Source organism: Branchiostoma belcheri, unplaced genomic scaffold (genome assembly GCF_001625305.1).
Source record: "Branchiostoma belcheri isolate BF01 breed outbred unplaced genomic scaffold, Haploidv18h27 scaffold6, whole genome shotgun sequence".
Taxonomy (NCBI): domain Eukaryota; kingdom Metazoa; phylum Chordata; class Leptocardii; order Amphioxiformes; family Branchiostomatidae; genus Branchiostoma; species Branchiostoma belcheri.
The window spans coordinates 5,012,222-5,027,568 of NW_017804242.1; the positions used below are offsets into that span (position 1 = coordinate 5,012,222).

General features: G+C 39.8%; 1 protein-coding gene across 5 annotated transcripts in view; it reads right to left on the minus strand.

The window, feature by feature from the left end:
• LOC109482641 (netrin-G1-like) overlaps nucleotides 1–15,347 on the minus strand; it is a 101,466-nt gene that overhangs the window by 9,303 nt on the left and 76,816 nt on the right. For all 5 annotated transcript variants that reach the window (XM_019785448.1, XM_019785449.1, XM_019785450.1 and 2 more), the window contains one exon: nucleotides 7,568–7,872. In XM_019785448.1, coding sequence (XP_019641007.1) covers nucleotides 7,568–7,798 — 231 coding nt within the window. In that variant the 5' untranslated portion in view covers nucleotides 7,799–7,872. The remainder of the gene's footprint in view (nucleotides 1–7,567; nucleotides 7,873–15,347) is intronic.

Below are 15,347 nucleotides of genomic sequence, written 5' to 3' on the forward strand. Positions count from 1 at the left end.
CCAGATCTTATCAATCGGTTCTTCTTTCGGTTCTATATAGTTCCTGTTTGTAACTGCTTTTTATCAGAATTTCAAAACAACCTGTCACTACACAGAATCCATTCTTGACGCACACCTTAAACAATGCGTAAACGTTCCATTTCGTCCTTTACCTAGACCTTTGCACTTGCTTAAAAGGAGTTTTTTTTTTCAGCAATGATATGCATGTACTTGCAAATGTACGGGAAGTAGACAGCATGGCAGACTTTATCTTTGTACCAGTTTTTGAAACAGCTTTCGAAGTCCCACCACGGCTGGGTTCGCTGTGAGCAAAATACGGTGTGCCATGGAGTGTTTGGGAGGTTATCTCCGGGATTGATTCATGTGGCCTTAGGGCGTTGTTAGCTGCGTTATCTGCATCGGGCTTAACCATACGGTCTATTAATTACGAGGGCGGATTTCCCTAGGCTAACATGGGCTTACGGCAACGTTCGTCCTCATCAGAAAAGATAACAAACGTGCTGCGCCAGCCCTATTACATTTTGCTGGGGAAAAAAGCGAGCACGCCACGGGGGTATTGTTCATCGTGACGCTGAGACCAGTCGAATGCCTTGGTCACATAGCTAACGGGTATGCAAGACCTCTGCAGCGTATGAGTCACTGTAATAGTGCCCTGGGATAGAGGGAAGCTCTCCTATGGTTCTTTAACCGGGTAGGGCCTGGTAATGCACACATTCCATCAGGTCGAGCATACATTGGCATACTTTTCATTTCACTGCTAAAATTCTAAGAAGACACTGTGCATACAATGCTACCAGAAGTGAAACAAAATACGGTGCATGCAATTCAAAGGTTATAACTTGCTAACAGTAATATTTTCTTGATACGCATGGCTGTAAGTTCGAGGTTTACATATAACTAAAATAAAATGTTCATGTTGATAAATGGCCTTGTCTTGCTTTTTATTAGACTGTAGGACAAGGGCGAAGGACACAGGAGAATTCGTAACATCAGACAGTCATTCCCCCAAGATGAACACTTCCGGAATTCCGACAGTGTGATGGAACATTATCCACGCTCCGGTTCGACATCTCTATACATCCGTGCCTGTTCATACAACATTACTCTCAGTATATTAAGACACAAGCAATAAAGAATAACTCAAACATGACAAATGTCTCTCGGTCTTATCTGTGCTTGCACACGACAAACACGTTGACATGATTTATGCCAGCTTGTCACTATGAAAAACATGGAAGAACGCCGGAGGCGATGTCAGAACAAATATCATGAACTCGTGCAAATTTTGCGAACATCTTTTATGCAGACACTTCAAAGAGGACGCTTAAGTACTGCTTGTGCGTGTGAAGTGTGAGACGTATACTGATTATAAAGGCAGGTTAAGTCCTAATAGAGCTTGCTTTTATATAAGCGCTTTCCAAATATGTAATATACTATGTATCATCATAACTCATTTAAAATATATCACATTAAGCTATCGTAACGTCAAAGAAGCTCATGATACGGATTTTAATACTCCAATTACAGTCTATGCCACAACTGGTTTTATGTGAGCTATTTCCAGGAAGATAGCGCTTGCTGCAGAGTAATGGGAGTGCAATTTTCCGTCGCTCACTAAGTGAGCGTGAATGATATTGGGAGGCATATTTTGATATGAATCTCATGGCATTTCCCAATATTGTCGTTGCTCATAATGCAACGTTTCAGTAAAACTTGCCGCAGGTCGCTTTCATATGTCGAATTTAATGCCTTCCTCTATTTCAACTGACACGGTTGTTCCACTTCAAAGACGCGTGTAAGCGATGACATGTTAACAACGTTTGTGGCATTGTAGCCCCGGGACTAGAATTGTGATTTTGTTATAAAATATAATATGCTGTTCGTCTCTTAGCATGCAAAAATTTACCATATGATGAACGCTATTTGCCTTATACCTCAGATGTATACGTTAACATCACTTCTGTTCAGCTATTCTAATTAGCATAGATTAGCATACATTGCAGATCACCGTATGAAAGGTGCAATGCAGAAATAACAATTGTGCTTATGAATTGAACTGAAGTTTTACTCCAGTATTATGTTAGTGTGGTTAACAAAACGTTGCCACTGTTTTTTAAACTATTGCTTAGAGTAATGATTATAAAAATATAGATTTCAAAACCATCAATGAATAAATAAAGATCTGAATTTGATAAAGCATGGCAAATCGTAAGATTATATGTTTACTAGCTGTCATATTGCGATGTTATCTTGTAATCAGGTTGACATTTCCTGCTGTTAGGTGTTCTTCCAGTCATGGGTCTCACATTATCACACTTCCATTACACGCGCAAGACGGCGGGAAGACATCTTGGCATCGATCGCGAAGGAGATGCCGCCAGGTAAATACGCATTGACAACGACAACACTGTGTTCTGCTGAAGGATTGGCACGGCGCCTCAAGGTGACTAACGGCGCTGTGCAGTCAAGTTGGGCGGTAGAGTTACCACGACTTTGACTCAGTTTTCTTTTCCCACTGTTACTTCTGGGTTTTGGTAGTGAAAAGTTGCACGTTGACTGTCTCGTTGAGTAGCTGTGGCGTTTCTGAACTGATAAAATAGAAATACTAATGAGAATACCTTAGTTCTTCAGTAACAACAATTTCTAAGAATAATTTAAATATACTTACACACAGTTTGCCCATTGTCAATAATCAACCTAAATCTGCATCCGAGCAACAGGTGTCTCAAATTAACATTGGTGTACAATAATTGATACATGACAAAACCAAATGTTGGATGGCATCTGACTGGTCTTCGTCATTGTGTTTATATGTACAGCGGCGTTGCAGTGCGATGTTGGGTTTGGAAAATTATGAAAAGGACACTGCTTGAAGGGAATATCGCCATTAAATATTGATACGAGTAAGGCTAATTGTGCTACATGTCGACCAATGTCAGTCTAGACTGTCCCCAGTCATATATTTATCAAAGATGGGTATGTTTTGGGATACATATTGTTACCTGTCGAGAGACACTACACAGTACACGTGAATGTAACAACGGTAGCATTCATACTTGACTGACATTGCCTGCAATCTAGTCAATATTCAAATATCCGCTACAAAGTGCCAAGAATATGTATGCTAATTTCATGATTTGCAAACATTAGCAGACGTCCAGATGAATAAAAATTGGCCCTAGAGTTTAGAGACCATATTCCCTAGAAACCTTCTTGAATGTTTCTCAACACAGTTGGCCTATGGCAATTTTCTAACCCCACCCCTTCTATGAAAGCTAAAAAGAAAGATACGTTTTAAGGTATTGACCTATAATCATTGAAGTTCTCTTAAAGTGCTTTCAGCCAATTTGGGTGGAATCAAAGACTCTGATTGCTTTAGGCTGCAGCAGAGTGGAAGATATCCATTGGGACATCTGACTGGACGTCGGATAAACCCAGATGATTAAACTTCCAATGCCGGACTGTGTTCTATCTCGTTCCCTAATAAGTTCCATGGCAAGATCCTATTATTGTCAGCAATAAGGTCCATGGGATGTAAAGGCAGATGAAGCCCTTAGAGAAAGACGAAGATGGATTAAAAGTTGAAAAGAACAAAGCACGTGCAGTTTCATGGGAGCTACAACACGAAGTGAAAAACATAAGATTTAAATATTGCATCCTGTTAGGTTTCGGTTCCAGTTTCCGTTACCCAGTCATACAAAATTGAAAAGTCCAAGAGAGACTAATACTGTGTTATGTTTAAAGCTAAAGCGTACAATAGATAAGAAAACCGGTACACCTAAAATGCGGAAAAGGGTTCGATCCCTGGCTGGACTTTCTGTCCGTTGGGCAGACAGTTTGCACAACTTTCCTCACTCCACCAAGGTGTAACATGGGTACCTGACTTTGATTTGGGCTGTAAAAGGTGGTTGAAGGAGAGGGATGGGCTGCGCCTTTCAATACGGCACCTTAGACACAGTGGACTAACAACCCACTGTCCCTACGTGGCTACATATGCGGGGTTACCTTTACCCTTACTATGGCTATAGTCAACCTTTCCCTTACAAGAGAACAATAAAGCTTTCCCATTTTCGAAGAATGCGGTATTTTAGTCCACACAAAAATGGCCCTTTGCAACATTTTGTAAGCCAATTAGGAGCTGAATTAATAGAAACCATGGAGTACCTGTTACTAATTACAAATGCCCGTATATCTATGTTTACCCAGTGGATAACGGATAACAGACAGGGTTGAATTCATCACTAGTCATCTGGGTGTTATTTACAATGATGCAGGGACCAGTGGTGTAGAGAGAAATCGATCCAAGCGTTGATAATGTACGAACTGACAGGCTGCCGCACGCGAAGTGCCAGCTCCGTCAGCGAAACCGTGCATAAATCTTCCGGGAACGTCACGGAAAGTTTTTGCCGTTGAAGCGGTTAACACTAACATTTTAGTTTGGGTCTGGAAGACGATATCATCACCTCTGGCGACTTGCCGTGCCGCGTGGCACCCAGAGATGTCTGGCGTGAAAATATCATAGTTTCAAATATGTGTACCTACACTTACGTCGTTTAATTAGGGATGCTAGATACAGAGGACAACTACAAAATTTAACCTAATCAAAACCCATTATCATCATCCTTTTTAACCCTATCAAGACCGGGCTTTTTTTGGGCTTCGTGGGACGGGGGGGGGTCTCATTCGCCCTTACCCTTAGAACTCGCGAACGGTGTATTGTATGACCACTATATTTTCACTAGTAAAAAAAATCATATCGAAAATTTTGAAAATTGATTCCAGCCACACGTACGAGTGATCTGCCACAATAATTTCTTTAAACAAACAAAAAATTATATCCCTAGTGCTGACATAATGCACTAGCACATTTCACTCCTAATAGTTCAGACTTAAGTTAAGTAAGATACACTTGCTATATGAAAAAAATCCTGAACTAAAAAGCGACGAAGCAGCAAAGAGTTGAATTGAATTAAGGCTGTCGTGCGGATAATTTGGGTGGAGCCAAGCCCCCCGAGCCCCGATATGCCAATTAAGTGGTGAATTGACGATCGCGCGCTAGCAGGTTTACTTTAGCGCACTGTCCTTAGTGGGTTGTACAGTTGTCTCAAATAAACCTTACCTCTTGTAGCAAATACATTCACATAAATATAACTACATTTTCATTGTATTTACGGCCATTTTACCTATTGTCTTGTTTATTATTGATCTCTAGTGATCTTGGTTTTCGTTGGAATTTGTAAAGCAAACTAACGTCATCGAGAAAGCAGGTATTGCAGGAAAAAGTTCGCGTTGCAATTTATCATGATAATGATGAACTTAGCGCTTCTTTCATTACATTTGTAATTGTATTGGCATGCCCAAGACAGACAGTTGGCGTTTCACACTGCGATGCATTCAACTGCAACGGGCTGCGCAGATTAATTAATAATATGTATTTTGTCCAAACAAAATGAAACTTTGGAGGTAATATCTTCTTTATCCTTTATGAATAATTCTTGATTTATATCAAAAATACAAAACTCGATCAAAATCTAATAATCCGTAATATACTTTGCGGTGTAATGAGTTATAGTTTATCTCAATTTGATTGGCGGTGGGATGCCGCTTAAAGAATTCAATCCGCAGACTTGGTAACTCCATGTGGTTGCAGCGGTTTATATATTGGAAACACCAACACAGTCTTTACATGAAACCAACAAAGATAAAGTCTGTTTCTAACACAGAAATGCTTCCCTATATGCCAATACCAGTTAAGATACCTTCCCTGTGATCCCAGCCATAGTCACCAAAAGCGGGCCAGTAGGTCAGTTATTACGACGATCGCCCCATGCATGATTCATACCCTACTCTGTCGGAATAAGGGGAAGATAACATGAATCATGGGCAATCCCCGGGCTTCATTATGTTCTTATCTGGCTTAGAGGCGAGTTTGATATTGTTTTAGGTCTGAAAACTTGATGGCACTATCTTTCTACCAGGGAGTGCCATTACGAAACCCCGGAAGAGTTGGGTCGGATTTGCAAGGGGCAAAACAATTTAACGTATCTTGTAAAGGTGTGTGGACTGATGAGAATATAAGTACATTTTTGACCCGGTTAAAAAGTCATGATAATAGCAAAAATGTTTCAGTACGTGAGGCTCATGGCTTCAATGTGTAGATGTAAAATATATATGATATAAACAATGTTCGCGGTTGCATACTATTAGCTACAGCTAATAATTTCCCTATTATTGCAGTTTTCGGTATAAAGACCTTACCTGTTTCACAGCGAATCAAACTCCCGACACTTGAAACAACTATAAAGTCCTCGCTTTCGCATTCACTCAGAAGAGATACATAATTTTTCAGTGTTGCATGCGCGTTCTTAATCAGACGTCCATGAAAATAAATCTCTCTCAATATCCAGTTGCCAGCTCTCGAAAGCTTTTGAAAAGGTGATGACAGTAATCTCAACGCTATCATTTCAGCGCCCATCAAAACGTTACGGCTGGATTATAATAACCCTGGTCGCCTTGGGACTTCATCCTCGCACGAAACGCCCTGTATTACTGATTAAAATCTATCGGATAATCTTTAGATCAATAAGGAATGTATTATTCTCCCATCTAGTCTGGTTGATTGCACATGTGTCAAAAGAAATTTGAGTCAAGGTTAGTCTTCTGTAAAATAAATGTCGCTAAGATGAAGGGTATAAACATCTGTACAGAGAAAGGTTATAAAATCTGTACAGAATCAGTTGTAAACATGATAGTCTCGCATCGTTGATTTTAAGCAACAGTTTTGCCGACAGCATTACGAGCAAGCAGATTTTCATCCATCAAAACATAGACTCTACTGCTACAGAGACTATTTCAAAAGGAATTAAATATTACAGTTCATTTTGTGGTATAATTCATCTTGAATGCTACAGTGATGTTATAATATAAAGATATCATTTTCCTATGATCCAAGTATCCTCAACCTGCTATTGATTCAGTCCATTACTCTACATTACCAAAACGTCAAGAAATATCTGGAGGGTCTCACTGTCTACATCTGCATTATCTCAACCTTTCAGAATGTTAAGCCTCGTCTTGCTAATACACAAATATGTGTCACTCACTGCCACAACCGTTTAGGAGTATTAGGCACTTGAGGTCTGCACACAAAACGTATAAGCCTACTAAGCGAGCTACTTAGACGTATAACTCGTGTATACATTGCCATTTACGAAAATGTTGTTTATCTGCCAGAAAAGATGTTTATCTAAGGCAAACATTTTTTCTTGATGATGGCGTGTTAGCTGTAATCTAACATTTGAATCCAGTTGGACATACAATACCTCGGGTTGCATTGGAAGTGAAATTCGCATATACACAGTGACTGACACACAGATTATGCTGAACCTTGCACGAGAACATCAATCATATAATTATGTACACGCAGGTTACCCCAAACCTTGAACGAGGACATGAAATGATGCAACCTCGGGAAGTATTGATCATCTTACATACAGAGATTACAAATCATATAAGTGTTAGGTGTGATATAAACCAGTGACAATAGCTGAATATATCTTGCACTTACCATAGTACAAAATTCCGATCCCGTGTTGCCACAGGTCATGTTGGCCGGTTCCACCACAGGGTCGGCCAGTTTAGCCAGGTCCATGACCATCGGTTCGCACGGCCTGTACTCCAGCATCCCCGTGGTCACATTGGGGTACTCGCATCCTGTGAGTTTGTTGACTGAGGGATGGGGACATAGTGTCAAGGCCAACACCACCCCCAGTGATAGCCTAAGGACGCTCTTGGTCATTGTTCGCTACATAGCAGGTCGTCGTCAGTCAGACATGGCAACATCAGCGGCGTGCTCTCCGTACGTGTGCACGTCTGAAACGGTAAAGAACGCCAGGTGATATAGAATTAGCGCAATCTGATTGGTCTCAGCTACTGTAGCTGACAACTTACCCTATTCAGTTTTAATCGCGCTTAAAGAACCCAAATTCGATGTGCCACACGTTTTCAAGACCTTGTTTGAGGTACGTTTACAAGGGAGATGGCCAAGCAAAGTACGCAACGGAATAAAAACAACACTTTGACGACTTTGTATACATGGTTTTACCAGTGTATACTTTAGATATATTATATAAATGCGCCTTTGCTGGTCCCCGGGGATGCAATGGTGTATGTAAAGTAAAACGTAGCATCTTAAAGGAAAGAAGAACTTTCAAGTTGACAGATGCCCAGGACCCTATTTATGTAGGGCATAATCCAGTGGTGTATAAATGGCCTTTGTTTGCGGGAAATGTGTCAGCGGTGGCCGTAGGGCGTCGTTTGTCTTGTTCCGCACATGAAACGGTTTAATAAGCTGTTATCGTGACAACTGCGACACCAGTCAACTCAGGATCTCCATCACCTTCAGAGTATAGTTATTAGCAAAAGCTGGCAGAGTAGTTTACTATCACCCACCCTCCTCACGTGAAACCTAGTCTCCATAGCATGCCCAGAACTGGGGTGTTTGGGGATCTTCGTGGTCTTTGGGAGCTTTTATGTGCTATTTTCTGGTTGCATATAGACAGCATAGCCGGCGTGATTGAATTATCCCCGTTTTTAGAACTGGGCTAATCAGAAAACAGCAGAAGACCACCAAACCCCCAGTTCTATAAGCCTGCTACAGAGGCTACGTGAAACCTTTGTGCGGCAACAAGTGTATACTGTTTAATTCCATTTTATGTACGATGGGACATTTAAGAAAGGTGTACATTAAATGCATTGTTCTTACCGCTTAGCACATTCGTTACATAAATGATTTGGCAGCAGCTGATTCGAGAATAATGAAGTAAATGGAAAACAGTTCTGTCTGCAATTGCATATTCATATTTTATGAGATGTTGCTTTTTTTGCATCATTCATGCTACAGATGCAGTCCGTAGTGGTGATCAGTAGATTTGTGATGGTAATAGTTTTATAATGGATTCCTCGTATCAACCGGATACTCACAAAATAAGCCAGTGTCCTGAAATTAATTGCCCAGGATTAGAGGGAGAAATGCATGGGCTGGGACTTGGGGTCTCGGCTTTTCTTATAAGGTACAATACCCCAGAGGCATTAGCTGTAAGCCGGATTCCCTACCCGATACCAAATCACTGCCGACTATCTTAACCTAGTAAATGGGTGTTACACCAAACGGGCGTAGAGGGGGGTATAAAAAAGTTTTCTATGACAAAAATTCATATTAATTATTACTATGACAGTACACATATCACGTTTTGGCTACCCTAACTTATGTTGATTTAGTTGTAGAGTTGGTTACTTTGTAGAATTTCTGCTTATTTATTTATGACTGTATTTATTTCAGTAGGTTTCTTTTTCATTGTGACCATATGATGTTTTATTTTGTTGATGTCCTCCCCAAGTGCCTGCTAGATATAAACACTTCCTGGTAAAATAAAAAATAGGAATTAAATAAAATTTATTCTGCACAACTATAAGGCCTTAGAATCACACGATAGTCTACGTAGTCCAGGTCACAGCAAAACAAAATCTTACCTTCTCAATTCATTCTACTATACAATTTATTTGCAAAATCATGCCAAAGGCTAATTGTTTGAGCAGTGTCAAAGCAATAACACAGAATGCACAACTTATGCTACTACTATTTGCTATTGTGTAGTTTGACTTCTTCTTCGAAAAGCAGTGACTAAGAAATAGCCCCACTCTCTTCATAATGAGTGGGTTTTGTGATTTTAGTAAAAACGTAGTCTTTTGGTGAACTTCTAAATGGTAGAATAATGGGGAAATTGTGGCGACTGTTTGAAATAATCTGCTTCCATCATTCTCTTAGTGAGGGCACTGCCTAATAAAATGAGTTTCACAATTTTCACTCCATTCATTTGACAGTATTTACATAATCACATTCATGTTTACATTTATGTATTGACTATTTACATTGGTGAACTACCTATAAGATACGTACAGACATTAATCAATGTCCGGTTGCCGGCAGAAGCCTCATGTAGCCACAGGTTGACATTCATGACATGCTACTGGATTGTTTTGCGGTATAAAGTGTGGCTTTGCGTGAAGCGGCGAAATCCTCTTACCAGCTTAACGTTGTTATTGTTTTGGGGTCTGGCCGTGTAAGCCTGGCTAAATCTGCTGGACCGCTTCGCCCTAGAAAGCAAGTAATTACTTAAGCCGGATCGCAACCTGGCGATTCAATATGCCAACATCCCACAGTAAGATGAATAGCATGTGTACCTTTAGATGGAGTGTCCCGCTGCAAATGTGCTTCACGCCAGTACAGCGGGATATTATGTCATCAGTCATCATTCTAGCGTATTTCTGTTTGATTGTGTTCGCTTTCTGTCTGCATTTGTGTTAAAGCACAGCTCGTCTGAAAGCAATAGTGGAATATCAACCAGTTCTGGTCACTTTACGCTTAGATAAGAAGAATGGCAACTGAGATGCAGAGGCCAGTGTGACTTGCTCAGTTAGTTTTCCCAATAAAACGATGTACTTTTGGATTTTACATGTATCAACACTTGAAAAGTCCCATACGAGGGATTCAGAATATGGTATAAGTTTATTTTAATCCACAAAATGGTTTCCATTAGAATACTTTGAAAGTAATTTTCCTCATACATACTTTGAAATGGTTGCTTCACTTACATCCAATTTTCCATATGAGCGAAAGTGTTTAAGTGATAAGAAATTACTATCATATTTTCCGGCTTGACTTCAAAGCAAAGTGTGCATCGGGTACGATGTAATCGTTCTTCTGACATTGATTTTGATGAAACAGTGTTTAGATTGCTCTAATTGTACAGTCATGGAGACGTGACTTATGACAAATAACACTAGTCAGTCATCAGCTTGAAAGCAGTAGCCCATCGATCACCCCAATGGTAACGTACTTATCACTTAGTTGCAGGGTTACAACGAACCAGTTAAGCACTAGATTCCCGTTAATTTCGGGCAAAAATAATTGCTGCAAAGTGAGGAAGATTTCTGCTTGTCGCCTGGGTCTCTTCTTGTCTACTACTACGGGTCGTGTGGCGTAACGGCAGAGTGCTCGACTCGGAATCAAGAGGTCCTGGGTTCGAGCCCTGACATGCCACCGATCTTGTGCACATGGGCAAGGCACTATTCAGGACTTTCCATGCTTAACTCAAGTGAAAATGTCCTGTCGTCCTGTATTTGTTTTTTTTATGTGTGAGACACAACACCAGCAACAGCTGCCTTAGTCTCACGTGTATTGTATTGCTACAATTTCAATAGATCAAATCATGGGTGACGAGAGGACAAGCTGCATGGAAGACGACTCCGTCCAGTTGCATGCTTATTCGCCGTTTCTATTGGAAGAAGTTACGATAGGAAAGTGATCTCGCTCAAATTTTTACCTCACTGAATAGATATCACTTCAACGGCCATGGCAGAGAAGGCAGGTCTATGTACAATATATACAATAATTCCGTACCGGAGAAATTCTTCTAGCTCTTTTTCGACAAGCACAATGAGCATTGGGCCACGGCGTTTGTAGCACCCCATCCCAAGCACTGCATGAAATCTATTGTTTAATCATACTTTAAATCTCATAACGGTTCCTAACTTTCCGCCAACTGGAATATAATAACGAAAACTCTACAGATGCTTTAAGGTATGCTTATTGTTAAGTCCCTCATGGTCCAGAAGCAGGGGCGCTAACCGCTGGACTACGCACGCTACTTCTGTATGTTGCTGAAGTCATATAGATAGTGTGACACGTCGTTCATCAACCTTACCAAGTACCAGCGTCAAAGGGTTGTAACTCCGCTACAAATTACCCCTGATGGGGTGAGGCGTCATTATTCTCACAACAAATGACGGTTCAAAGCAATCTGCCAACCAACTGCACTCACAATAGCCTGGCAGATAAGGCTCATATATATGACCCCAAAGTGTCGTTACCTCAACGGCGCTACGGCGTGAAGATGGCCCGAAGATGTGTCTTTGAAATCATCAATATGGACGAGGGCTGTGCTTTTTATTACTGGGCCAACAATGCGCTCTTCGCTGTGCCAACTTCCTTGAAAGCTTAATGATGAAAGTTTACCACGGCTCTCTTGCAAAGTTTCTTTAACTGTAAACATACAAACGATTAATTCAACTCATGCCATTATACAACTGCTATGAATTATACACATTTCTCAGGATTGAGAAGTCGTCTGTGTTGAGGAATATATATTAGTTACTATTGATATGTTTCATTACACCATCTACTTTAATCTCTTAATATCTATTTTTTTTTACTTCCTTTAAATTGTAACCGCGATACAATGTTGAGAACGAGACAGCAGATCTAGCTTATTTTGTGCCTTTAAGGCAACCTGGGCAGTCGTTTGGAACTGAAATTATGATATAAGACAGCCAAACAAAAAAAAAGTTTTAGAAAATTAACCATGAACACTATTTGTGTATACCCTTAATTCAAATTTTTCGTTCATGCAAACAACCCGGCCGGGCCCCGGCTTGGATATGTGACCGTGCGCTAACACATTATAAAACATGTAATACATCAAATGCAAGCCATGAATACATCCCTTACATTAATTCCTAAATATTGTTCAAGATAGTCTATACTTTAGCTGATGAAAATAATGTCAGTGTTTAAAGAAGACAATCTTAATCAAAGCTGGGTAAGAAGAAGGTTAATTGTCGGACTCATAATCAGGCACCACGCCTATTTATCGATTATATGTACATTTCCCCCCTTACCTATCAGACGCAAACATCACTACCTTTGACAGGATGGTAAAGAATGTGTTTTCTTGACACGCTACGCCTTTATGTTCAGAGGTCGTAATGTCAGGGTCAGGGAGTGAATAATATAAATCAGCTGCAATAATCACTTGTTCTATACAAAAGCACCTTCATAACAATTTGTCTAACGATTGTATAAAGATAAATTGTCAGATACAGGCAATCTTGTGCATTCATTACTACACCACCTTTTAACAAATATTTTTTTATTTATTGCTGCTTTAGTAGTTTTGTCAAATGCATAACAGACAGCAACTAACCATCATCTACTACACGTATCTCCGCACTGTTGACAGTCTTTAGATGGCTCCAAATAAAATTCAGTGAACATACGATGCAGAATCGCCTGGATGGACAGCTTTCGTCCATTGCATGAAGAGAGGCCATGAAGGCTGTAATACAGCCGTTGGAACGTGCCCAATCGACCCTATCGTCTTGCTCCGATGTGGACACATTCGTACATCCCAATACATGGCCACGGGTAATCTCTGCAGTTTTACTACTGCGTTCTACGTCTTCCATACCAAATGGGTACTTCAATATCAGCAGTCGTTTAATTTGTCGCCATCTAAACTTCTTGTCTATAAAAAAAGACAAGTGACAACGTTCAGGCGTTTTCAGAAGATGCTCTTCAAGGTGACAAAATATTGAGCTTCTACATCGAGTGTTGCTATATCTTGTTATGGTTTCACATTTCACATGGTGTATATTTTACAACTTGAGGCTTCTGGTGAAGACGCACATTTTGCTTCAGAAAAGCTTCTGTGCCATTCGTTCCGAAAGCTTACAAACACATCCCCGAGTATATAAACTGTCGATAGAAGTGGTAGGTTCATGTTCCAAACCTTTTATTGTCAAGAAACGCATCAAAACTGATGTATGATAAAAAATCTTCCTGCCTATTCCTACTAGTAGACCGGTAATCCGTCATGGCAGTCTACATCTATCATGATATTGATCATCAGGCAAAGGTACCAAGTAACACAACAGACAAGGAAGGCCGTACCTCTGGTTCAAATCCAATTCTAGGCTGAAGCATTGTAGAAATCAATTGCAAACGTGATAGATATTACGGCCAAAACCTATCTGGTTCCGAGCAACTGGTCTCCACTCTTCTTCAATACACCTGGTCTTTGCCACAGGGGTGTTGTACATCACATCTCATGAAGGATTCTAAAAACAGACAAACCCCCAATGCTCGTAATAGTCATCAATAAAACATTGGACTAGACGGCGTATTGCTGTAATTATATAAGATGAATTGTTGGTATACCTTTAATTATGTGACCTGGTTATATATGGTACTAAAGTTGTGCAACTGTACATCTTTTTTCTCCCAAGGCTTTGCACTGTGCATGAAATGTAAAAACATGCGTAAATATCATTTTTTATCGGCTGAAATAACGGAACCTTTACGGATTCAGACCGGCGAAGTGAAAGCTTACGGAATAGCATGTTTATAGGTGTATATTTTGGAAACGTAAAAAAAACCCTGAAACTTCAATAGCCTGGTTTTGATACCTCTTACCTACTTAAATATTTGTGCGATGTTGGGAAGTACCAATTTTGTTTATATTGAAAATTAGAAAATATTAAACTTGATCATAAGTAGGATTTCTAATCAATCAACAAAGCTACACGAGCAACATTTTATATATTTGCAATAGACTATGCGTGGTCATGGTATCTTAACAACCTTAACCTTGTATGGCAAGTCAATTTTAAGAAAGTGTACCCTTAACCCTATCTAGACCGGGGGGGGGCTTAAAGTGCCCGCGGCAACTTTGATGTCACCTAGCGTCTGAACGGCTAAAGCTAGAACCGCCAAATTTGGTGACTTTTCCTAAAATATTGTTGGCAACAAATCTGTATCAGTGGAATAAGATTATGATTTTTCTTGTTGCCATGGCAACGGGTTTCTGACAGGCATTTTTTGCCAAATTTAATTATTTCCATTTAAACAACAGAATTTTATGGGTTTTATGTCAAGTTACACATTGTTTCTAACATTAATAACATCACATATAATTATATGTAAATTTTATCATTAAAAATGCATAATTTATGCTAATTTGATGACGTCATTGGCCAAAATCCAAGATGGCGGACCATATCATTAGATCAGGTAAATGCAGCTTATTTTCCTTAAAATTTCATCAATACTCCAATTTTTTTTACAAAAAAGGTTCATATGAATGTCTTTAGTCTGTTTACAATGTATTTTAGGCTTCATCCTGAAAAACTATTTTTCAAAATTCAAGATTGATGATCCAAGATGGCGGATATGTAATATATGCATGACGTCATTTTATGACGTCACCGGTGTTGCTATGGGCAACATAAGACTTAGTACATCCTAATATTCTGTCATAAACACTTTTGGTAAAGTTATGTCGTATACTGTTTAGTTTTCAGGGAATAACCTATCTAGACGGTTTTGGCCAATAAAATCACATTAATGACGTCATAATGACGTCATATTACGTCACAACGACATAAAAATTGTACGTATGATAAATTTTTACTAGTACATCATCCTCTGAAAATTTGGTGGTCCTACGATA